This window comes from Muntiacus reevesi, chromosome 1 (genome assembly GCF_963930625.1).
Source record: "Muntiacus reevesi chromosome 1, mMunRee1.1, whole genome shotgun sequence".
Lineage (NCBI taxonomy): Eukaryota > Metazoa > Chordata > Mammalia > Artiodactyla > Cervidae > Muntiacus > Muntiacus reevesi.
In genome coordinates this window covers 222,234,494-222,256,603 of record NC_089249.1, presented here as the reverse complement: position 1 = coordinate 222,256,603, position 22,110 = coordinate 222,234,494, and the positions used below count along the sequence as shown (strand labels likewise).

The 22,110-nt window shown below is 55.9% G+C and overlaps 1 protein-coding gene across 10 annotated transcripts; it reads left to right on the top strand.

Annotated features, from left to right (window-relative positions):
* Positions 1–215: 215 nt before the first annotated feature.
* ATP8B3 (ATPase phospholipid transporting 8B3) lies at positions 216–20,999 on the top strand. 10 transcript variants are annotated; one of them, XM_065918523.1, is made up of 29 exons: positions 216–342; positions 1,386–1,444; positions 1,917–2,008; positions 2,387–2,500; positions 3,513–3,611; positions 3,957–4,018; positions 4,392–4,464; positions 4,672–4,742; positions 5,141–5,223; positions 7,175–7,333; positions 7,918–8,006; positions 8,562–8,752; positions 8,871–9,079; positions 10,002–10,024; positions 10,117–10,273; positions 10,635–10,823; positions 10,905–11,017; positions 12,479–12,643; positions 12,742–12,853; positions 13,863–13,938; positions 14,131–14,236; positions 14,577–14,961; positions 15,057–15,280; positions 17,702–17,785; positions 17,910–18,149; positions 18,341–18,479; positions 18,760–18,887; positions 20,064–20,384; positions 20,473–20,999. In XM_065918523.1, exons 2-29 carry the CDS (start codon positions 1,396–1,398, stop codon positions 20,899–20,901), a joined length of 4,182 nt encoding a protein of 1,393 aa, XP_065774595.1. In that variant the 5' UTR covers positions 216–342; positions 1,386–1,395; the 3' UTR covers positions 20,902–20,999. The 10 variants fall into 10 exon arrangements, with proteins under 10 accessions (XP_065774595.1, XP_065774597.1, XP_065774592.1 ...); XM_065918525.1 differs by having other exon boundaries at positions 275–418; XM_065918520.1 differs by lacking the exon at positions 216–342 and adding an exon at positions 694–817 and having other exon boundaries at positions 2,390–2,500.
* Positions 21,000–22,110: the final 1,111 nt, after the last annotated feature.

The following is a 22,110-nucleotide window of genomic DNA, read 5'->3' as shown; positions in this document are numbered from 1 at the left end:
AGCTTCCACCACGTCCGTCGCTTTGAACGCTAGCGGACTGCCCCAGGCAGCCCGGCCCCGCCCGCCCCGGCCCGCGCAGGTGAGCGGTGGCGCTTCCACAGCTGTGTATCTCCGTGGGCCCGCGCACCCTCTCTGAACTCCGCCGGGCCTGAAGGCGGGAGGCCGTGGCGGAGGAGGCGCCCCCTAGAAGTCCGCGCGGGCCAGGGTCCGGACGGGCGCCGGAGCTCAGGGTGTCTGGTGGACCGAGATCTCCCGGTGCATTTTCCGGGGGCTGGGCATCGAATCCTGCGTCGCTTCGCTGTGGGAATGCTCGGGATTTCCCCGGGGTTAGTGGACGTTCTGGTGAGCCGAGAGTGCGTTGAGGAGGAAGCAAGTCCTTGTTGGGGGAGGCGTGTTGCCGTCCCCAGATACACTCTGCGTGAGTTCTGACCAGCACAACCCTCTAACCCCATCTGGCCCGGGCCGGGTTCCTAGTGGCTCTGGTCCCACAGCCTGAGCCTCACTCACCCCGAGCCTCGTTTTTTCTCATCTGGCGGATGGGCACTGGCTTTCATCAGGCTCCCGGGAGCGTCAGCGCCGGCCCTGAGTCAGGCCCTCCCCCCCACCTCACCCGGGGGCCCTGGGGACACCAATGACTCAAACACCAGCAGTCCCTGCTCTGGGAGGTTCCGGTTTCAGCAGGCAGCCCAGATGGGGGAAGAAGCAGAGAAAGGATGATCAGAGCTGGGATGGGGGACCCTACAGGCAGAAGGGAGGCCCAGAGGAGGCGCCAGAACAAGCCTGGGCCGTCGGAGAAATATGAGCTGAGAGCAGATGGGTGAGGAGCCTCCAGCCAGCCTGTTAAGAGGGAACCGTCCTCCTGGGAGAGAGAACAGCGGGACCAGGGGTGTGCAGTGCTGGGGCTGTGGGTCATTTGGGGAGCTGCCAGGGGCACTGACGGACTAGGAGGGGCCGGGCTCCTGGCTCTATGGAAGTCTGGTGGTTGCTGCCCCAGGGCCACACTCAGACCTCTCAGCCCCTTGGCCGCATACACTTCCTTTCGAGATATGACAGGGAACACTGGGGGCCCATTTAGTCTGTCAACAAAGAAATAGATCGAACACCTGACCAGACTGGATGTCATGTGCTATGTGAAGAACACGTGTGCAGCCTTTCCAGGAACGGCAATGGGGGGCTTGGACTACGGAGAGCTGTGCGGGGCTGTGGGGTGGGGAACAGTGACTAGGTGACCACAGCAGTGAGCAAGGACTCACAGCTGGTGACGGGACCTTCAGATTCTGGGGAGGAGACTCGCAGGTGGGCGTAGGAAATTATTTTTCCAAGAAGGTTGGAGTGGTGGGCACTGTACGGCTGCCAGTGTGACCTCAGGCCACTCTGCCCAACAGCCCCACCAGCATGGGCAGTCTCGCGTACCGAGAAGACCTTGAAGAGGAGAAGAACTCAGGTGCATGTCTGGGCGAAGCGTGGGCATAGGGTGGGGGCAAAGGTGTGGGCACAAGGTGGGCTCCACCAAGGGGCATTAGAAAGTGCAGTGGCTGAAGTGGGGAGACAGGAGGCCCAGTGTGGGGTTCTCATGGGGTTACAGACAGTTCAAAACCCTGGGACTGAAGGGTGGACTCAGGACTTGGAAGCCTGGGACCCAGAGCACCTGAGCTGGGCATGGAGCCTCCAACACCTTGGAGCTCATCCTTGGGGCCTTGTGGTTTACCCCTCTGTAGAAGGAGTGGGTGTGAATAGGTCTCCCATGGCCTAGGAGTTGTTTCAGGGTGGCTGGATCCTCAGATCTACCTGGGCTCCCCGAGCAAGTGTCTGCCATGTACAGAGGCTCAGGGCCCTCCTGTCTGTTTACCAGCTGGATCCCCCGGGGGCCCATTAGCCCTCCTCCGGGGTGTCATTAGCCTGTGTTTATCCTCCAGAGTTCACCTGGGAAGTGCAGGCCAACAACCAGGCCTACAACAGCCAGTTCAAGGAGAAGGTCTTTCTGTGTTGGCAGAGAAAGAAGTACAAGGTGGGCAGGCCTCCCCTGTCCCTGCTCCCACGGGCTTTGGGGACCTGCCAGTGAGGGAGAGTGGCCACCGGGGCTCTGCCTGCTGGATTCTCCCACTTGGTCCTGAGGACTGTAGTGCTGCCCTCGCAGAGTCACTGGTCTGGCACGGATGCCCCACGTGGCTCCTCTACCCTAAATACGTTCCTAGGCAGCCTTCAAAGTACAGTGTGTCCGTCAGGCTCTACCTACCTGCAGGGAATCCTGGGGTCACCAACCCAGCTCACCAAGCCTGCACCCAGTAGGGGCTCTGTTCACGCTGTTCGTGGCTGGAGGCTGTGCAGGTGGGTGGAGGCCAGGTGGGGCTGGGTGGGCAGACCCCCATGCCAGCTCTCCTTCCAGAAGAACATCATCCACACGGCCAAGTACAATGTCTTCTCCTTCCTGCCCTTGAACCTGTACGAGCAGTTTCGCCGCTTTTCCAACCTCTACTTCCTTCTCATCATCCTCCTCCAGGTGAGGTGGGGGCAACCCAGGAGTCAGTGCCCATGGTCACTCCACTCCATCTACCTGCTTGAGCTGTCTCCTCCAGGAAGCCCCCAGCCCCACCCCAGGGACTTCCCACCTTCCCACATGGCTCTGTAGACCCATGTGTTTGTGTGGTTAGTGGGTCAGTGTCCATCTTCCACACAATGGAAGTTCCCTTATGGCTGGATCCTCACTGCCCAGCCCAGGACCTGGAACACAGGACGTGCTCAATATCTATTGAAGGATGTGAGTGCATGGATGGCTCCTCCAGGTATGAGGAGGCCTCCTGACCCCTTTGGCCTCAGCAGGTCCCAGAGGGCGAGGAGGAAGGATCAGATTCTAGGGACCCACTGGGCTCCTTCCTGGCATCAGGCTGGTCATGGGTGGAGATGGGTGAGCAGTGGTGGGTAGGGATGGGACCCTGTGTGGTGTGGGAAGTTTCCAAAACACCCCAACTCATACCCAGTATCTCATTCTGATCTGAGTAAAGTGAGACACTGCTTTTATCCATCGAGCCAATAAACACTTATTGAGGACCTACTGTATGCAGGTCCTGTTCTGGGCACTGGGGACCCAGTAGTGGCCCTGACACCTGTCTTAAGGTGGCCCAGGACTGGGGGAAATGACTGTCATTAAACCACATGGTAGCAACCAGTGATGGGGCGGGCACCCACCCAGACGGTACTGAGGGCAAATCTGAGGTTGCACAGAGGGGATCCCATGAGAACCAAGGCCTTGAGGAGGGAACAAGTGTAGGTTTGGGAGGGCTTCCTGGAGGAGAGGACCTGGGGCGGGGTGGTGCATGGAAGGAAGAGGAGGCAGTGCTGGGCAGGAGGTCCAGGCGGGGAGAGGGCCTAGAGGGGAGTTGCCTGGAGGTGGGAGCGGCAGGATGTGAGGTTGTGGTGCTGGATGTATGGGCAGGAGGGTGCAGGATTGGGGGGAAGGGAGGTGGTCAGGGTGCCCAAGAGCGTTGGCTGGCATGACCCATCCTCTGTGTCAGAGCATCCCCGAGATCTCCACGCTGCCCTCGTTCACTCTGCTCGTCCCGCTCATCTGCCTCCTCACCATCCGGGCCATCCGAGACCTGGTAGATGATATTGTAAGCAGGGATGGGGTGGGGGCAGGGTGAAGGCAGGTGGGTCCTCCTGACTCCTGGGTGTGGTGGGAGGAAGGTCCACACAGGCAGCCCCAGTGGGCTGTGTTGTCCATTGTGCTCTGTGGCCACTGGGGCAGGTGCCAGTGTCCCTTCAGCACGTCATCCAAGTGTCCACACGGGCGGCCTGCAGAAAACCGCCCTCTTTCTGCCGCCAACACTCTCCCGGAGGCAGGGTCACTGGACAGGCACCGCGAGTTTGGGCTCTCTAGCCAGGCACCTGTGTCTGTCCTGTTACCTGAGTGGCATGAGGGGAATTGTTGCTGCTCTGACCTACCCCCATCGGCCCAGGGGCGACACAAGAGTGACAAGATCGTCAACAATCGGCCGTGTCAGATCCTAACGGGGAAGAGGTGAGGCTGCAGCAGCTGGGTGCATGATCTACCCAAGGGAGGCAACCCCAGCATGACAGAGGGATGGACACTCATGGGGGTTGTGCCTGGAAGATCATCCAGCATCTTTGGAGCTCCTGGACATCCTGTGGGGCCAGGGGAAACCCAGACCAGCACTTATTAGATGCCTGCTGTTTACTAGGCTTGGGGTGGGCCCTGTGAAGGGGCAGGGACTGAAGATCCAACTGTTCACCCTCATGGAGCAGAGTTCAGCCAAAGGGGAGGGCAGGAAGGTCTGAAGGGCCTTGGAATCTGGGAGGAGGGAGCAATCAGGGCGGGGGTGTGGGGGCTGGGAGGACCCCCCACCCCACCCCTGCCACCCCCACCCATGCAGCTTTCTGTGGAGAAAATGGAAGAATATACGTGTGGGAGACCTGGTCTGTCTGCATAAAGACAGCATTGTCCCGGTGAGCTGCAGAGGGGTGCTCCAGAGACAGGGCAGTTCCCCCCCTCCTCCCCGCCCCTCACCCTGCCCCTATGCAAGGCCATCATCGCCTAGTCAGTGAGCTGGGTGGGGGTTCAGAGGCAGGGCTGCCCCCCTACCCCCACCACTGGTCTCCCCCCTCTCTGCCCCCATACAAGGCTGTCATCTCCCACCCTGCTCCCCACCCCAGGCTGACTTGGTTTTGCTGGCCAGCACAGAGCCCAGCAGCTTGTGCTATGTGGAGACGGCTGACATCGACGGGTGAGACCAGGTCATCACTAGGGCTTTTGGGGACTTGGGGGCTGCACACCCAGCCTACTTTGATGTTGTGGTCCTTTGCCCTGGGAGCATGTGGACACTTGAATGCCAGCTGGGGCAATAAAATGCACCACCATTTCTGGAAGCCCATCTCCCCTACCCACCATGAGCCAAATGCCAAAGCAAGAAGGCCCAGGGTCTGGCCTCAGCCCTTTGGCAAACATACTGTGTGACCTTGGGCAAGGCCCTCTCCCTCTCTGGGCCTCAACCTCCTTCTTGGCAGCTGGCGCACTGTAGGTACTTAGGGGAAATGCCAGAGTGGCTCTGGAAAGAGGCTGGGCACACCCTGACCGGGCACTGTCTGTCCCCACCTTTTGTCTTGCTCCTCTTCTTGTCACCAGGGAGACCAACTTGAAGTTCAGGCAGGCCCCAATGATCACGCACCACGAGCTGACCAGTATAAGGAAGATAGCCTCCTTCCAAGGTGGGAGCTGGCAAACCCATTCAGCCCCTCTGGGCTCTGTCTCCCCCCGCCCCACCCCCCGCAGTGGGAGCACAGGTTCCTCACCTGCTGGGTGGAGGGTGTTGTGCAGCTTCTGACATCCAGATGTGCACATTACCATCTATTGTCCTGTCTTATTTATTCCCAGACCATTGGGGCTGAGAGAATTTTTAGCAGACAGACTTCTTCCAGGTCCATATCAAATCCCTTAAACCAATGTAACAGTGGAGGTGTTTCTGTTGTTATTACAAGGTGTGCTACAGCCTTTGATCAAGTGTTACATTTTATTTTTAACCCATGACCACTTTAAAGCAAATGCTTTTGGTTGTTTATTCAAAAAGGCAACCTATGGGAATTCCTTGGAGGTCCATTGGTTAGCACTTTCACTGCCAGGGCCTGGGTTCAATCCCTGGTCAGGGAACTAAGATCCCACAAGCCGAGTGGTGCGACCAGAAAGAAAAAACAAACAACAAAACAAAACAAGGCAGCCCATGTACACTGGCTAGCAATTCACCTACATGTTGGGAGAGGCCCACAGGGACATCTCCAGGTTTATTATTTTTTGCCAGGAAAGTATGACATTTCACACCTATTGGTTCAGTTACTGTTTGCTGAAACCCAGCAAGGGGATAATTTTTTAAAATTGTTACTATTCGCTATCATTATTTTCCTGTCACATTGCAAAGGCAAGTTACTCTAATTAGTTCTGGAGCATGCCAGAACCTTTCTCTCCAAGCACAGCCCCTCTGTTCCTGACATCCAGACACTGGTTGTGTGTCTGCTCACGGATCTGGGGAAAGGCCTTGCCATCCTGACAGCTCTCTCTGGGTCCTGACCCACCCCAGCTACCCCAGCATCCCTGCCCATTTTGCAGAGGTGGAGACTGCAGTTCAGAGGGGTAGTGAGAGGTGTGGGCTTGCCCCATGGCTCCACCTTCCTTCTCCCGCTCCTCCCTAGACAGCTCTCATGTCTACCTTCAGGAAACACAGGCTCCAGCCCCTGAGAGGGAAGGGTGGGGGTCACTTAGGAACCCTGTGGGCCCCCCAGCCCACTCCCTGCCAAATGCTGTCTTGGGCCAGTCTTTGCACGCTGGGTGGGTTTTGTCAAACAGAAGTGAGACCAGTGGCTGTACTCTCTCAGGGTGATGGTGGACAGGCCCTCCCCTACTGCCTGCTGGGGAACTCTGTGCTCTGTGTTTGGTCCCTGTAGTTTAGGGTGCTGGATGGGGGCACCCCTTCCTTCCCTCCCTCCTCACACATGTATTCAGCATTTACTGTGTGTCAGGTGCTGGACTGGGCCCTGGTATCCCCAGCTCAACTGAGATAAGGCTGGTTCCTGCACTGGTGGACCTTACAAACATTTAAAAGATATTTATTGATTTATTTGGCTGTGCTGGTATGTGGGACCTTTTTAGTTGTGGCATGGGAACTCTTAGTTGTGGCATGTGGGATAGTTGTCTGACCAGGGATGAAACTTGGGCCCTCTGCATTGGGAGCAGGGAGTCTTAGCCACTGGACCACCAAGGAAGTCCCTCACAGACATTACCGATACGGCCGCAGGAATAAACATCTGGTGACATCAGACACTGGTGGGGTGGGGGGGAGGAAGGGGCTCAATAGGGGTTGACCATATCTGGCTGGAGGATCAAGGAGGGCTTCCCTGAGGAGGTGTGTGTACAACCACAGGAGATAGCACACACAAAGGCCCTGCGGCCAGGAATGCCCATCTTGGAGCATCCAGGAGGAGGCTGTGTTGTATAGTGGGGGTGGAGGTGCCAGTGGGGCTGGTTTGGGGTAGTGTGGGGCCCGTGTAGGTGACCCTGGCTGGAGAATGACAGGAACATTCCCTGAGTCCCCCACCCCCAACCCATATTGAAGAGGGATGGCTGAGTTGCACCATGCTCGTGGTTCCCTGAACACTGGGTTGCCCACAGGGAAGGTGGTGTGTGAGGAACCCAACAGCCGAATGCACCACTTCGTTGGGTGCCTGGAGTGGAAGGGCAAGAAATACCCCCTGGATATTGGTAACATCCTCCTGCGAGGCTGCAAGGTCCGGAACACAGACACCTGCTATGGACTGGTCATCTACGCTGGTACAGCTGCTCTCCAGGGACCCTGGGGCCTATTCTGTCTAGGTCAGGGGTAGGGGTTGGGTGGGTGAGAACCCTGAAGTCATTGTCAGGAAGTCACAAGGCTGGGTCTGGCCACCGCATGTCTGCTGCTATGGGATGAAGGGCTCCTGGCGTGGTTTCTCTGGACTCTCATTTCTGAAATTGCAGGAATGGACATGTTGAGCCAGCACCTTTGTTTTGACTGGAGAAATGGGGGTATTTATAACAGATGGAATGATGGGTGGTGGAGTAGGTGGCTAGATGGGTAAGGGGTGACAGAGAAATGGAGGGTGGGGTGGATGGATGAGCAGATGGGAGAGTGGATGGATAAATGAATGGATGGATGGATGGACAGATGGTAAATGGATAGATGGATGAATGAATGGATGGTGGATGAATGGTTGGTGGACAGTGGATGGATTGGTGGATGGGTGGTGGATGGACAAATGAAGGGATGGGTGAATGGATGAATGGATGGTGGATAGATGAATAGATAGATGAATGGATAGATGGATGATGAATGGGTGGTAGATGGATGGATGGATGGGTGGATGGAAATCTTGCAGGTTTTGACACAAAGATCATGAAGAACTGTGGCAAGATTCATCTGAAGAGAACCAAGATAGACCATCTGATGAACAGACTGGTGATCCTGGTGAGCTCCTTAGACCCCCTGCCCTGGGTGGGGGGCCATGGAGGAGGGGAGTGAAAGGGCCCCACCGCACAGAAGCCCCATGGCGGTCATCTTCCAGGCTTCAGGTTTCTTCCTCTGAAGAATATGCAGCCTGATCCCCTGGACAGGCCAGAGAATTTTTTCTTCAAATGCTGATTTGGAGGGGGCAGGGGGGGAAGGTTTTATAAAACAATATTTGATTGCAACGTTTCCAAAACCTGCAGGAAATAATAAGATACCCACCTATCCTCCACTGACCTTTAAAAATCCTTAATTTTTTGCCTAAATGAACTTTACCTTTTTAAAAATTATCGAAGTAATTTCGCAGCTGCGAAGCTCGGCAGAAAACCTGCAAATTGCCCTTCCCCTGGACTGCCAGTCCCTCCCCACCCCGACCCTCTGTCCCCTCCTGGAGCAGTGCTGGGGTACACCCGCTCCCTGCCCCGTGCTTGTCCGTTCACACTAAGGGTGCGTGCGTCCCCGAGGTGCCTTACCCAGGCCCCCTCACGCTGCGCCCTTCCTCCCCTCCCCGCGCAGATCTTTGTGTCCATGGTGGTGGTTTCCATGGCCCTGGCCTTTGGCTTCTGGCACAAGGTGAAGGAGTTCAAGGGCCATCACTACTACGTGTCTGCCATGCATCCGCACAGTGTGGCTGTGGAGGCCTTCTTCATCTTCTGGGGCTATCTCATCCTGCTCAGCGTCCTGGTGCCCATGGCCATGTTTGTTATGTGAGCCCCAGGGCCTCCCACCCCCTGCTGAGCTGGAAGGGAAGGTGGGGGAGGGACAGCAGGCCCAAGGGCTAGGCGGTGCTCCCCAATGTGCGAGTGTGCATGCATGCATCAGCAGGGCCGAATTCATCTACCTGGGTAACAGCGTCTACATCAACTGGGACCAGCACATGTACTACGAGCCCCAGGACCTGCCCGCCAAAGCGCGAAGCACCAGCCTCAACGACCTGCTGGGCCAGGTGGAGTACATCTTCTCCGACAAGACAGGCACGCTCACCCAGAACATCATGACCTTCAAGAAGTGCTGCATCAATGGAGTTGTCTACGGTGGGACCCCGCCTGCGCCCCGCTCCCCTCGTCCAGGGTCTCACGGCAGTGGCCCGGCATCCAGCAGCCCACACCAATTGGTGCCCCACCACTATTGCCAAGGGGCTTCCTCTCACTTGGGGGTTGGTCAGCTATTCCTGTAAAGGACTCATGGGTCAATATTTTTGACCACCAAGGCCACTGGGTCTCTGGCCCCAGAAAGCAGCTGCTGCTCTCACACAGACTCCGAAATTTTAATTTCATACCATTTCCATGTGTTGCACAAGATAATATTCTTTTCAGGTTTCTGCCAACTCTCTAGAAATGTGATAAACGTTTATAGCCTTGCAGGTCACACAGAAATTGGTACCGAGGTGAGGGCATCATTCACCAGTCTCTGGTCTAGTTGATTAAGCAGCGGACACAGTTTAGACCAGGAGCCAACAGAGGGCCCCCTGGGCAGTCCCATGACAGACCTGGGCCCCGCCCTCGGGTCGATGCCACCTGACCCTCAGGTAGGGCACCAGGCCCGTGCTGAGCGGCACCAACCCCAGCAGGTCTCTGATGTTTCTAGACGTGCTATGGATCCAGGTTTTTCTGTGAAATCACCCTATTTTTCAAAGTAGGTGGCCAAGTCCAAATTTTAAAAAGACACCAGGAGGAGGTCAAACCAAATATATTCTATGGGGCTGAACCCCACTCCCATACACCATCCACCCCACTGCCGTGGAGGGGGGCCCTGGGACACATGGCTGCATCCTATTCTCCTCCAGGCAGAAGCTGAGGATGAGGTCTTTGGTGGCTTGGGGCGCTGGGTCCAGGGCACAGGCCTGGCTGGTCTAGCTGTAGCCAGCAGCCCCAGGAATCCTGGCCCGGGGAGGGGATGCTGTGGGACCCCATGCGGACACTGGAAGCCGAGGCCTAAAGCTGAGTCTTTCCCCAGGCCCAGAGGAGACCCCAGGCAAGGTGAGCCCTGGCCGCCCCGGAGCCCTGGGTGGTGGGGGGACGCGCAGTGACCCACCCAGGGCTGGCCTGTGCCTCACCGCCCCCCCCCACAGGAGAACCCCTTCCTTTGGAACAAATTTGCTGATGGGAAGCTGCTGTTCTGCAACACGCAACTCCTGCAGGCCGTGCGGGCCAACCAGGACTGGAGGGTGCGCGAGTTCTGGCGCGTGCTGGCCATCTGCCACACGGTGATGGTGCAGGAGATGAACAGTGAGTGCCCCCCCAATCCCGGGGGTGGCTGGGCCCAGACTCCCCAGATGCTCTCCCACCAACTCCCAGGGCCCTCTCATCACGATTAGAGAGCTCCCAGGCCCCCAGCACAAACCCCACCTAGCCCCTGCCACCAAGGGTGACTTGGCCTGTCATCGTATAGAGAGGAGGAGGACTTGTGGACTGGGATGCAATCACCCACTTTCTTTTATTGGGCTTAGAGTTCGTCCCACAAATACATGTTGGGCACTTCCTGTTTCTGTTTCCTCCCTGTACTAAGCAGGTGGAGACAGGTGGGTGGTGGGTCTCCAACAAGGTCAAGCTCTCAGACCCCTCCCCGCCCTGCCCCCTCCCTGGCCAGACCAGCTAGTGTACCAGGCAGCTTCCCCGGACGAGGAGGCACTGGTCACAGCAGCCCGAAATTTTGGCTACGTGTTCCTGGCACGCACGCAGGACAGCATCACCCTGATGGAGCTGGGGGAGGAGTGTGTGTACCAGGTCCTGGCCATGATGGACTTCAACAGCATCCGCAAGCGGATGTCAGTGCTAGGTGAGTGCCCGTGGTCCTGGGTGGGGTGGGGGGAGGTGGGGAGGGGAGTGTATGTGGGTAGCCAGGCCTCTTCCTCCACAGTCCGCAAGCCCGAGGGCTCCATCTACCTCTACACCAAAGGGGCTGACACAGTCATCTATGAGCGCCTAAAAAAGAAAGGCGAGACAGAATGGGCCACAGAGGAGGCCTTGGCCGTGAGTCCCTGTGGGAAGGGAGGGTGGGGGGGTAGAGTCGAAGACACAGGGGCAGGGGAGAAGAGTGTGCAGAGAAATGGCCTCAGGGAAGCCATGTACAGTTGGTCAAGTTGCACACTGTTCTGCCCAACACACACACACACACATACACACACTCAGGGGCTGAAGATGGAGCCCAACTTCAAGCTGCACTGCCCAGAGGGGACATCTTCTTTTGAGTCAGGCAAGGACACCCTGTGGGTGGGTTTTGCCCTGGATGCCACCCCCCTCTTCCAGCCAGGCCTAGGTTCTGGGGCACACTCAGCCCACCCTGCCCCAAACCTTTCATCTCCACAGGTGAAACCCAAAAGCGTTGGCCCCACTTTCCAGGCTTCATCTTTCTGTTTCCTGCTGTTTGTCATCTCTAACCTGGTCTCCCTGCCCTCGAGGGGTTTCCCAGAACCCCAATTTCTGGTGTTGCCTAAGGGCCCTTGCACATGCTAGTCTCTGTTCTCCTCTACTCAGGTGCTCGGCATCCTTCTGTCCTTGAGGTTCAGACCTAGGTCCCCACCTCCAGGGAGCTCTTCCTGCCCTGACCCTGACATGGGCTGTCCTGCCATGAGGGCCCAGTCCTGAACCCATGGGTCCCCAGCCTCACCCAGCACAGGGCCCAGCAGGACTGTCTGTGGAAAGAATGTCCTCTGTCCCTCTGCTCAGGAGTCTCCCAAAGTGTCCTATTCTGCTGGGAGGGAGTGGTGGGGAGCAGATGTCTCGGTCCTGACCCAGAACCGAAGTGCAGTCACAGCAGTGACCCAGAGCCCAGGAGCTCGGCAGGATGGCTGGGCTCAATTGCCCACAGTATGGACAGGGAAACTGAGGCATGAGAGGAGGTGCACAGGCCTGTCTGGGGCATTCGACATGTCCACATGCAGCCACCCAAGCCCATGTCAGTCAGGAGCAGAAGCCAGTCGAGGGGCTGCCTGTTGGGGCAAAAGACCTGGGGCAGGGTTGGAGCCTAGAAAGGAAGAGCTGCGATGGAGCGAGAGAGCCCTGGGTCCTCCCCTGGGCCTGGAGACAGCCCCACAGGATCCTTCCTGTGCCCCACCCCCTACCTCAGTTCCTTGAGAAGTGAGGCAGAGAGAGGGCTCCAGGGACGGCAGAATCCTGATTGGGAAGGGGTCTGGCAGGGCTTCACTGAGGGTCTTGCCTAATGGTTAGAATTTGCAGCACAAATCATAGGGTGGATGTTCCTGGCTAGAGGAACAGGCAGGCTGAGATCTGGAGGCAAAACAGAGTGAGTGGAGTGTCTGGGGGCGGGGATGGGTTGAGACAGAGAGGGTGTGGAGCAGGGTGGCGTGTGGTCCCAGCCTCCCCCTGCCACCGGAGGGCAGGGGCAGGTTGGGGGCCCAGGCAGAGGGAGAAGGGCTGCAGGGGTTCCCCAGAGTGGCAGGGGTGCCAGCGTCATCTGCCTACCGGCCCCAGTCCTTTGCCACGGAGACTCTGCGGACATTGTGCCTGGCCTGCAAAGAGGTGGAGGAGGACGTGTACAAGGAGTGGCGGCAGCGGCACCAGGAGGCCAGCATCCTGCTGCAGAACCGCACCCAGGCCCTGCACGAGCTGTACGAAGAGATGGAGCAGAGCCTCCAGGTGGGTGGAGCTGGGGGCAGGGCGCCGCACCCCAGCCCGGCCGGGGAGCTGGGTCCCTGCTCAGTCTGTCCTCGCCCACTCCGTCCTCCCCCCTCCAGCTCCTGGGAGCCACAGCCATCGAGGACAGGCTCCAGGACGGTGTCCTCGAAACCATCAAGTGTCTCAAGCAGGGGAACATCAAAGTGTGGGTCCTCACAGGGGACAAGCAAGGTGGGTCCTAGGGTGGCAGCCCCCAGCTCAGGCAGAAGGGAGGCCCAGGGAGGGCTCATCCCGTCCCAGAGTCACTGTCAGGCCCTCCGTATTGTCTGAGTTCACTGTATCCCCCCACTGTGTGTCCCTGGGAAGGGAGAACCAAGACCCTGGGTGCCTCTCCTGGGTGGGCTGGTGCCATACTGAGCACCTTTTGGGGATTTTGCCCCCTTGGCAGCTCTGTTTGGTGGGGCCCTGGTTACCTCCCAGGGCTCAGAGAGCACTGAGCACCTGCCTGGAGCTGCCCAGCCACCTAGGGGCCAAGTTGGTCCTGTGGCTGTGGAGCCCTGGTTCTCCCAGCCCCTGAGGCTTCTTGGGGGGCCTTCTCTGGGAATTGGTACCTGCAGGGCTCCATTAGGACTTCTGTGGGCAGGAGGCACGTACACTCCAAATATTTAGAATGACATTTAACAGCTCTGCTGGTGTAAAGACCAATCTCCAAAGTGGATTTTTTTTTTTTTTTTTTTTTTTTTGGCCTCATTGCCGGTCATGTGGGATCTTAGTTCCCCCATCAGGGATGGAACCTGGGCCCACTGCATTGGCAGCATGTAGTCTTAACCACTGGACTGCCAGGGAAGCCCCCAAGGCTGGATTTCTGTATTCATTTTTTCTTTTCTTTTTTTTTTTTTAAAGAAGTCACGTTTTTCTCTGCACCCACTCCCCCGCCCCCAGATATGAAATCATTTTGTGGGGATCCTAAGCACTGAAATGTCTATGGTTAGTGCCTTGACCTTGGCCCCAGACTCACCTGCCTGCAGCCGCCCAGCCCCAGCCAGGAGTGGAGTCCTCGGTATGCTGAGCTGGAAAGTCTCAGGGCTGACTCTCATTGGCTACCATGGTCACATGCCCTCCCCTGAACCAATCGCTGTGGCTAGTGGGAGGGGCATGCTGCTTTGATGGGCAAGGTGGGTGGGGTTGGCCTCCAGGCAGGGGGACCTCCACGCAGGGGTTGAACTGGGTTGGTTTGCAGAGACAGCCGTGAACGTTGGTTTTGCTTGCGAGCTGCTCTCAGAGAACATGATCATTCTGGAGGAGAAGGAGATCGTGTAAGAAGTGGGGATGGGGTGGACGATCCTGACGGGGGAGGGGGGTCAGGGTGGGGATGGGGCGCCACGACACAGCCATGGCCCTGGGGTCTGCCAGGCCGGTCTCCTTGGGGCTGGGGTGTGGGTGCAAGGAAGCCTGTGTGGCTGACGTGGCTGAGGCCTGGCTGGGCCCCCACCCCCACCCCCGTGCAGACGGATCCTCGAGGTCTACTGGGAGAACAACAACCTGCAAGGTGGCAAAAAGAAAGAGCTTCCCCTGCAGTTCAAGATGGCCTTGGTCATTAACGGGGAGTTCCTGGTCAGTGTTAGGTCAGAGTGGACAGTGGGACCCTGGTACCCCGGGGAGGGGCCTGGGAGGAGCTGCGGTCTGAAGCTGGAGCTGCTTCCACTGAAAGGCCCTCAGATGCACCATTGGACCGCCAAGGGGACGGCCACCCCGAGAGATAGTTCTCAGTTGGGCCAGAGCAAGGGAGGGTGCAGTCAGGTCTGGCTGGGAGGAGGGCACAGTTAGGGCTTCACTAGAGGGGGCGGGAGAGGGAGGGGTACAGCAGAGTGATCTGCCCTTGTCACCTTCATGGGAGGGGGCGGGAGAGGGAGGGGTACAGCAGAGTGATCTGCCCCTGTCACCCGCGAGCCAGGACCAGCTACTGCTGTCCTTGCGCAAGGAACCCCGAGCCCTGGTCCAGAACGTGAACGTGGACCCGCTGGAGTCCTGGCAGGAGCCGGGAGAGGAGAGGGTGGACTTCCTGCAGGCCAGGCGCCTGTCCCTCATGTGGCGGACACTGGGGATCCAGCTGCGGAGCTCGGGGCTGATACCCCAGCACGAAGACTCCAAGACCCTCCGGATCGCTGAGAAGCAGCGGGAGCGGGCCTTCGTGGAGCTGGCCTCCCGATGCCAAGCGGTCATCTGCTGCCGTGTGACACCCAAGCAGAAGGCCCTGATCGTGACGCTGGTCAAGAAATACCAGAACGTGGTGACCCTGGCCATCGGGGATGGCGCCAACGACGTCAACATGATCAAGAGTGGGTGGTGGGCAGTGGGGCCGGGGGAGGCTGGCAGCAGGTGGGAGCTGCGGGCTGGGGTCCCCTGGCCGACAGGCTTGTGTGTGCCCCTGCAGCTGCAGACATCGGCGTGGGGGTGGCAGGTCAGGAGGGCATGCAGGCAGTACAGAACAGCGACTACGTGCTGGCCCAGTTCTGCTTCCTGCGGCGGCTGCTGCTGGTGCACGGACGCTGGTCCTACATGCGCGTCTGCAAGTTCCTGCGCTGCTTCCTCTACAAGACGCTGGCCAGCATGATGGTCCAGATCTGGTTCTCCTTCTACAACGGCTTCACTGCCCAGGTGCGCTGGAGGGAACTCCCTCCCCTCTAGGGGATGCTGTGTCCTTCCTGTAGCCTACAGGAAGGCAGCAGGCATGCTCCCACTCGGAGGTCCTCAGGGGGCAGAGTGTGCCTGAAGCCACAGAGCAAAGCAGCCTTCAATCAATATCTGGCTGCATTAACAGAGGTATAGAATCTACATAAAGGGGGGGATGGTTCCTTGCCCAGCTCTGTGCTGAGCATTTTCAGGGATATTTGGCAAATTTGAGCTTTGAAGCAAGGGCAGGACAGGTGCTCCAGACATACATTCTTCAAGGGGAAAAAATGAGAACCTGAACTTCAGAGAAGGTAAGATTGTAAGGGCTGGGTCCCTGACTTCAAGATTCTTGACAATATTATGGTGAATACTAGATGTGCTCTCCAGTGTGTCAGAGAAGTCATACATAGGGCAGTGATGTCCCCTGTGGTCTGAAAATAGACTTTCATGAGACAGAATGGCCTTCCTGTCACCAATACCCAGACAGCCGAGAGGGAGCTTTACAAGAGCACTCTTCATAAATATATATTTTTGTTTTACCTTTTATTGCTAGGTATTTTATTCTTTTAGATGCTACTATAAATGTAATTGTTTCCTTAATTCCCTTTTGACATTGCTTATTGCTGCTGTATAGGAAGTGGTACCATGTGGTGGTTCAGATGGTAAAGAATCCTCCTGCCAATGCAGGAGACACGGGTTTGATCCCTGGGTCAGGAAGATGCTCTGGAGAAGAAAATGGCAGCCCACTCTAATATTCTTGCCTGAAAAATCCCATGGACTGAGGAGCCTGGTGGGCTATAGTCCATGGAGTCACAAAGAGTCAGACAAGACTTAGCAACTAAACAGCAACAACACCACTGGTGTATAGAAACACATTTTTGTGTGTGTGTTGATCTGGGCCCTGCAACTTTATTGTTTGTTTTATTGGCTAATAGTTTTCCTGTGAGTCTTTTGGGATTTTCTGCATGTAGATCATGTCCTCTGCAAAAAGAGACAGCTCTACCACTTGCTTTCCAATTTGGATGCTTTCTATTTCTTTTTCTTGCCTAATTGCTCTAGTGAGGGCTTTTCCAGTGCAGTGTTGAATAGCCATGGTGAAAGCAGGCATTCTTGTCTTGTTCCTGATGTCAGAGGGGACGGTGTTTAGTCTTTCTGTGTTTATTAACTGTAATTAATGTCCCTTCTCCCCACATATATTTATTTAAATATTTATTCCTATCAGTATGGACTCACATATGTTCATTTTATTCTATGCCTTGTTGCTCATTTTGTATCCAACTTGTCCGTTTGCCCTGTGCCTGCTCTCCTCTGAGCATGTCCTCACTTTCTGGCACTTCAAGAGCTTCCTGGCTCGTTTTGTCCTTTCCTTATCCCAAGCCTGGAATGAACCATTCCCTCAAGGAATACCAGTTCTCTTCACCAGAGAGTGGTTGTTAGAAATCAAGGTCTAAGCACCTGGTGTGCTCATCGCACGTGATGCCAGTATCCTCCCTGTAGAAAGAGGCAGGAGATATGCACATACTAACCTGTGTTCAGACACACCTGTGTGTACTGACCTCTCTATGTGTGTGTGAGTTCACACTGATACCACAGAACAAGGCTCAGCTTAGCCTTTTCCACATGCTCATTTGTGACTCATCTCCAACGGTGAGAAACTTGATTCTGGTAAAAAAAAATTTTTTGTTGTTACTTATTTGTTCAACCCCAGAATGCACGTAAAGCCATTCTGGGAACTGAAACATGCTTTTTCACTTGTCTGATTTGTGCATTCAGGAAGGGACTTGGTCTCTTTGTGAGATCTCTTCCAGCTCTGTTACCCATCACTGACTTCCTAAATCAAAAATGATCTAGGGGAAAAAAAAAATGATCTAGGGACTTCTCTGGCAGTGCAGTGGGTAAGTCTCCATACTTCCACTGCAAGGGACACAGGTTTGATCCCTGGTTGAACTACTATCCTGCATGATGTGCAGCATGGCAAGAAGAAAAATTTAAAACACACTCTCTAGCCATTTTCCCTCCTGTAAACTTTGTATTAAAGTCATCACTTGAAACAGACTCAAGGTGCTACTTTAAAAGCACTGAAATGAAAGTGAAAGTCAGTCCGTTGCATCTGACTCTTTGCCACCCCATGTACTGTACAGTCCATGGATATTGGAGTGGGTAGCCTTTCCTTTCTCCATGCCTTTTCTCTTCCACTCTTTATCACTTCGTGCAGCCCTGATCTTAGCCCCAACCTTGATTGTCACTTGACTCTCGAAGGCACCTGGCATCCTCTCCAGGTGACAAACAATCTTGGATGGGTCTCCTTAGGTAGAGATTCGTTTCTGTCTCTGGCTGTCTGGCTCTGAAGACTGACTGCATTCTCCCTCCCCTCCCCTGTCTGCGTCCTCTACCTTCCTACCCCAGCCTCTGTACGAAGGTTGGTTCCTGGCGCTCTTCAACTTGCTGTACAGCACCCTCCTGGTCCTCTATATCGGGCTCTTTGAGCAGGTGAGCAGCTCCAGGTCTTGCCTCTTCCTTCTCTGTACATGTTTCTTTTTCTGGGGCCTGGGGTGGGGTAGGGGCCATCCCCTTCTGGTCCCAAGAGCCAGCTTCCCCACTGTGAACTCGCCAGGATGTGAGCGCAGAGCGGAGCCTTGAGTTGCCGGAGCTGTACATCGCAGGCCAGAAGGACGAGCTCTTCAACTACTGGGTCGTCCTGCAAGCCTTCGCCCATGGCACGGCCACCTCTCTGGTCAACTTCTTCATGACACTGTGGATCAGCCAGGACTCAGCTGGGCCTGTCAGCTTAAGTGACTACCAGTCCTTTGCGGTGGTCGTGGCCCTGTCCAGCCTGCTGTCCATCACTATGGAGGTAGGAGTGGCCATCTGCCTGCCCCTCCCCTGGTGGGGTGGGCCTCGGACAAGCTAAGGTCTTTCCTGGCAGTGACCTGCCCCTTCACAGACCCCGGGAGCTGGGCCTCCATCCTCCCCACCCCATCCACCTCCATCCACCCCACGGTTCCCTCCTCATCCCCCCTGCCTTAACGCCCCTTCCTTGTGCAGATCATCCTGATCACCAAGTACTGGACCGTCCTGTTTTTGCTGGCCATTTTCCTCAGCCTCTGCTTCTACGTGGTGATGACCAGCCTCACCCAGAGCTTGTGGCTTTTCAAACACTTCCCCAAGACCTTCCCATTTCTATGTGAGCCCCTAGCAGGGATGGGGCAGTGATGGTGGGGGGCCTGTTGGAGCAACCTCTCTGCCCCTCTGAACCTCAGGCTCCTTGGCCATGCAGGTGAGGTAGGGGTGTGTGTGTGTGTGTGTGTGTGTGCGCAGGAAGTGTCAATGTCTCCTTAGAATTTTCACCTCCTTTCCCTGGGGTGAAGGGAAGAGAAAGAGATAGGGTGTTGGAAGGGAGAGGCACCGAGCAGGCTCTGGTGAGGCCATAGCCCAGGCCAGCTGTGATTCTGCCCTGTTGCCAGACGCTGACCTCAACGTGCTGTCCCAGCCCCACATCATGCTGGTGATCCTGCTGAATGTGTCACTGAACACCCTGCCTGTGCTGGCCTTCCGAGTCATTTACCAAGCCCTCAAGAAGCCACAGCGCAAGGTGAGGGTTGGGGGTCCACGTCACACATGGAGGACCCCAACAGCCAGAGCCTGTGCTGGGAACCGGGACTTGAAGGAGAGGCAGAGATGGGGCAGAAGCAGAGCCAGACACACACCCAGTGTCCCCACAAGGGACCAAATGACAGGCAGAAGGGCCCCAAAGTGGATGCTGTGGTTCCTGGGGTGGATGCTGTGGGAGCATAGCCAGACTTCCACTTGGAAGTGACTGGGGCTTGGGGGTTGAGGTGACAGAAGTGATTTGGAGATGGGATAGGCAAAAGAGGGACTTGGGGTAACCCAGTGTTCATCGGTGGATGATGGGTAAGCAAAATGTGATATATACGTACAGTGGAATATTAGCCTTTAAAAGGAAGGAGAGTCTGACATCTGCTACAACATGGGTGAATCATGAGGGCGTGATGCTCAGTGCCGGAAACCAGACACAGAAGCCCAAATACTGTCTGATCCCACTCACAGGCGGTCCCTAGAGGAGTCAGATCCATAGAGACAGGAAGCAGATGGTTGGGCCAGGGGCTGGGGGAGGGAAGGGGGTGTCATTGTTTCATGGGGAGAGAGTTTCCATTTGGGAAGATGAGAAAGTTCTAGAGATGGGTGATGGGGATGGCTGCATGACAGTGTGAATGTGCCACTGAGCTGTGCACCTAAAAATGGTTGAAATGGTACATCTCATGTTATATGTATTTTACCACAATGAAAAAAGGTGGGAGATGGGACTCACTAACCATAGTATCAGAATCTAGAAGGATGAGTTGAAGCTGGGATGGGCCCCAGAGTTGACTTGGAATGGTGGACTGGGACATGGCCACAAACCTGCCACCTTCAGCCACACAGGCTGGACATGGGGCTGCCCCAGGATAATTTCTGACTTTGCCACCAGAGGGCACTCAAGGCGAGTGGTGGCAGGCCCAGAGTTAAGTCCCAGGGAAAGGACTCTGATTAGCTGGTCCAAAGTCAGGTCCATGGGGAGGAATCTGATTGGTTGGTCCAAAGTCAGGTCCCATGGAGGACTCTAGCTGGATCAACTTGCCTAGGAAAGAGCTTGGACAATCAATAGTGGCCAAGGACTGATTGGCCCTCACTGGAGGGGCAGGTGATCTGAAAGTCATCAACATGGCTTGGGAGCCTGATGACTTCCACTCTCTCTTTTGTTCTGTAGGAAGAGGTAGAGAAAGTCATAAGTGAGGAGATCACCGTGGAGCCTGTGCCCTGTATCCGCAGGGAGTCACGGGCCCGGCGCTCCAGCTATGCCTTCTCCCATCGGGAGGGCTATGCTAACCTCATCACCCAGGGCACGATTCTGCGGAGGTCAGCAGGGGTCAACAGTGACATGCTGGTTGATCACACAGTGCCACCTGATGAACCATCTGGGAGCATGAAGGAGTCCTTGTGGTACCCAAGGAAGATGTCATTTCTGGGGAGGAAGAGGCACTCACACCATGGGAAGGTGTCCTCTGAGGACATGCAGCCTCCCTCTGAGGTGAGCTCCTCCTTGACCATGGATGGGCAAGCAGTCTGCCCCTCATCCCCACCCTCTCAACAAAGCCTGGCCATCTGGATCTTCACAGGAGAAGTTGGCATATTCTCCTGAGAGCCTGCCACCAACAGAGATGCCACTGTCGACTCTAGAGAGCCAAAGTACCTCTATTGAGAGCCAGATGCTGCCTTCGAGCCAGACGTCCCTGCAGAGCCAGCCAGCATACCTGCCACAGGAGAAGACATCCCTCTGGAAGATCCGGAAACTGTCCTGGAAGAACTGGCCGTACATCTGGCAAAAGGAGCCCGAGCCCCACAGGGAAGGGATATTGCCAGTTTCCAGCTCAAATCTTAGTGCTGTGATGGAAACTGTACCACCAAGTGCAAAAGGATCATCCATCAGCGAGCAGCCAATGGAGGTGGAGCCCTCACCTGTGGAGAGGGAGCCGTCGCCTATGGAGTGGCTGCCAGAGCCCAGTGGGGAGCAAGCTGCACCTGATCTGGCAGAGCAGCTTCCCTGACTCCTGGGGCATCAGTGACTGCTCAGGCATAGTAAGTATCATCCAGCAAGCATGAGGCCATCCCCTGAAGACAGGGCTCCACCGGCTCTTCTTTCCCTAATAAATCACAGTCTGTCTGACCTTAGGACTCCTTGAGGCTCCCTCTTCCTAGACTTCTTTTTGTGATGCCCCATGGAAGTCTTTATGGTTTAAGGAAAAAAGAAAAAGAAAATCAAAACACTGTCCTCTAGTGGTATAATGGGGAATTGCGGGGAAAGCTGGACTGCTTTGGGTTTTTTTGTTTTTTTTTTTTTTTTCACTCTGGGATAGATAATGTGGATAAAAGTTTTATTGCTCTCAGAAGGGAGGAAGGTGCAGAGCAGACTGCTTACCAGCGCTGGCTTCCTGCATGCTGCTTGTTGTCCTGTCTCGGCACAGTTTATAAGGCCCTGGCACCACCCAGCCTCTCCCTCCACCAGGGTGTCCTGGTTTCTTCTCCTCAAGCAAATCACTTTATACTTGGTGCTCAGAAGGTAGTGGACAGTGATGCCTCAGAAGCAGAGCCCACAGGATCCTGAGGCTCGAGTGGCCCAAAGGCTCCATGGAGGGTGGAGCGCTGTGGGGGTGGGATCTCAGGGAGGGCTGTGTTCAGAGTGGAGAGGCCCACTTACTCTTTCCCTCTTCCCCTTCTCCCTTCACAGAGGTTGGGCCCCATGCTTCCCCTTCCTACGCTGCCAACCCCTACCCCTACCCCCAACATTCAACCAATGCACAAGCCCAGGTAGGTGACTAGAAAATAATTTATTGGAGAAAAACAAAACAACAAATCCAGCACAGCAATGGTTCACAACGATGAGGATTTTTTTTTTTTTTTTAACTTTTAAGTCTGTCACCTGAGGGTGAGGTGGAGGGGTCTCTATTTGGATGACCCAAATTGTGTGTCCCCCAAAAGCTGCCCTAGTGTCCAGTCATGATTACACATTCAGGGCCACGTGGCCTCTTGACCCTCCCTCACCCTTGGCAGAGAGAATCCCCCTGCCAAAGACCAGCCATTTGGGGGAGGGGTCTTCTGGGGCCACAGGAGGAGCCCAGGAACTGATAGGTTGGTGTGACTATAACTGCTTTGAGCAAAGAATATGAGTGGCCCCAATTCCAGCCTGTGCAGGGGCCCTAGAACACACTCCACCCACTCCCATCGTCATTTCAGATGGGTTGAATCTGCACCCCCAG

Excerpts from the sequence above, each read along its gene's own strand:
- ATP8B3 (XM_065918519.1), top strand. The coding sequence starts at position 714 with ATGATCAGAGCTGGGATGGGGGACCCTACAGGCAGAAGGGAGGCCCAG. Across the intron at positions 2,501-3,512 it reads TTCTCATCATCCTCCTCCAG|AGCATCCCCGAGATCTCCAC; the intron begins GTGAGGTGGGGG and ends CCTCTGTGTCAG. Across the intron at positions 12,854-13,862 it reads CCTCACAGGGGACAAGCAAG|AGACAGCCGTGAACGTTGGT; the intron begins GTGGGTCCTAGG and ends GTTGGTTTGCAG.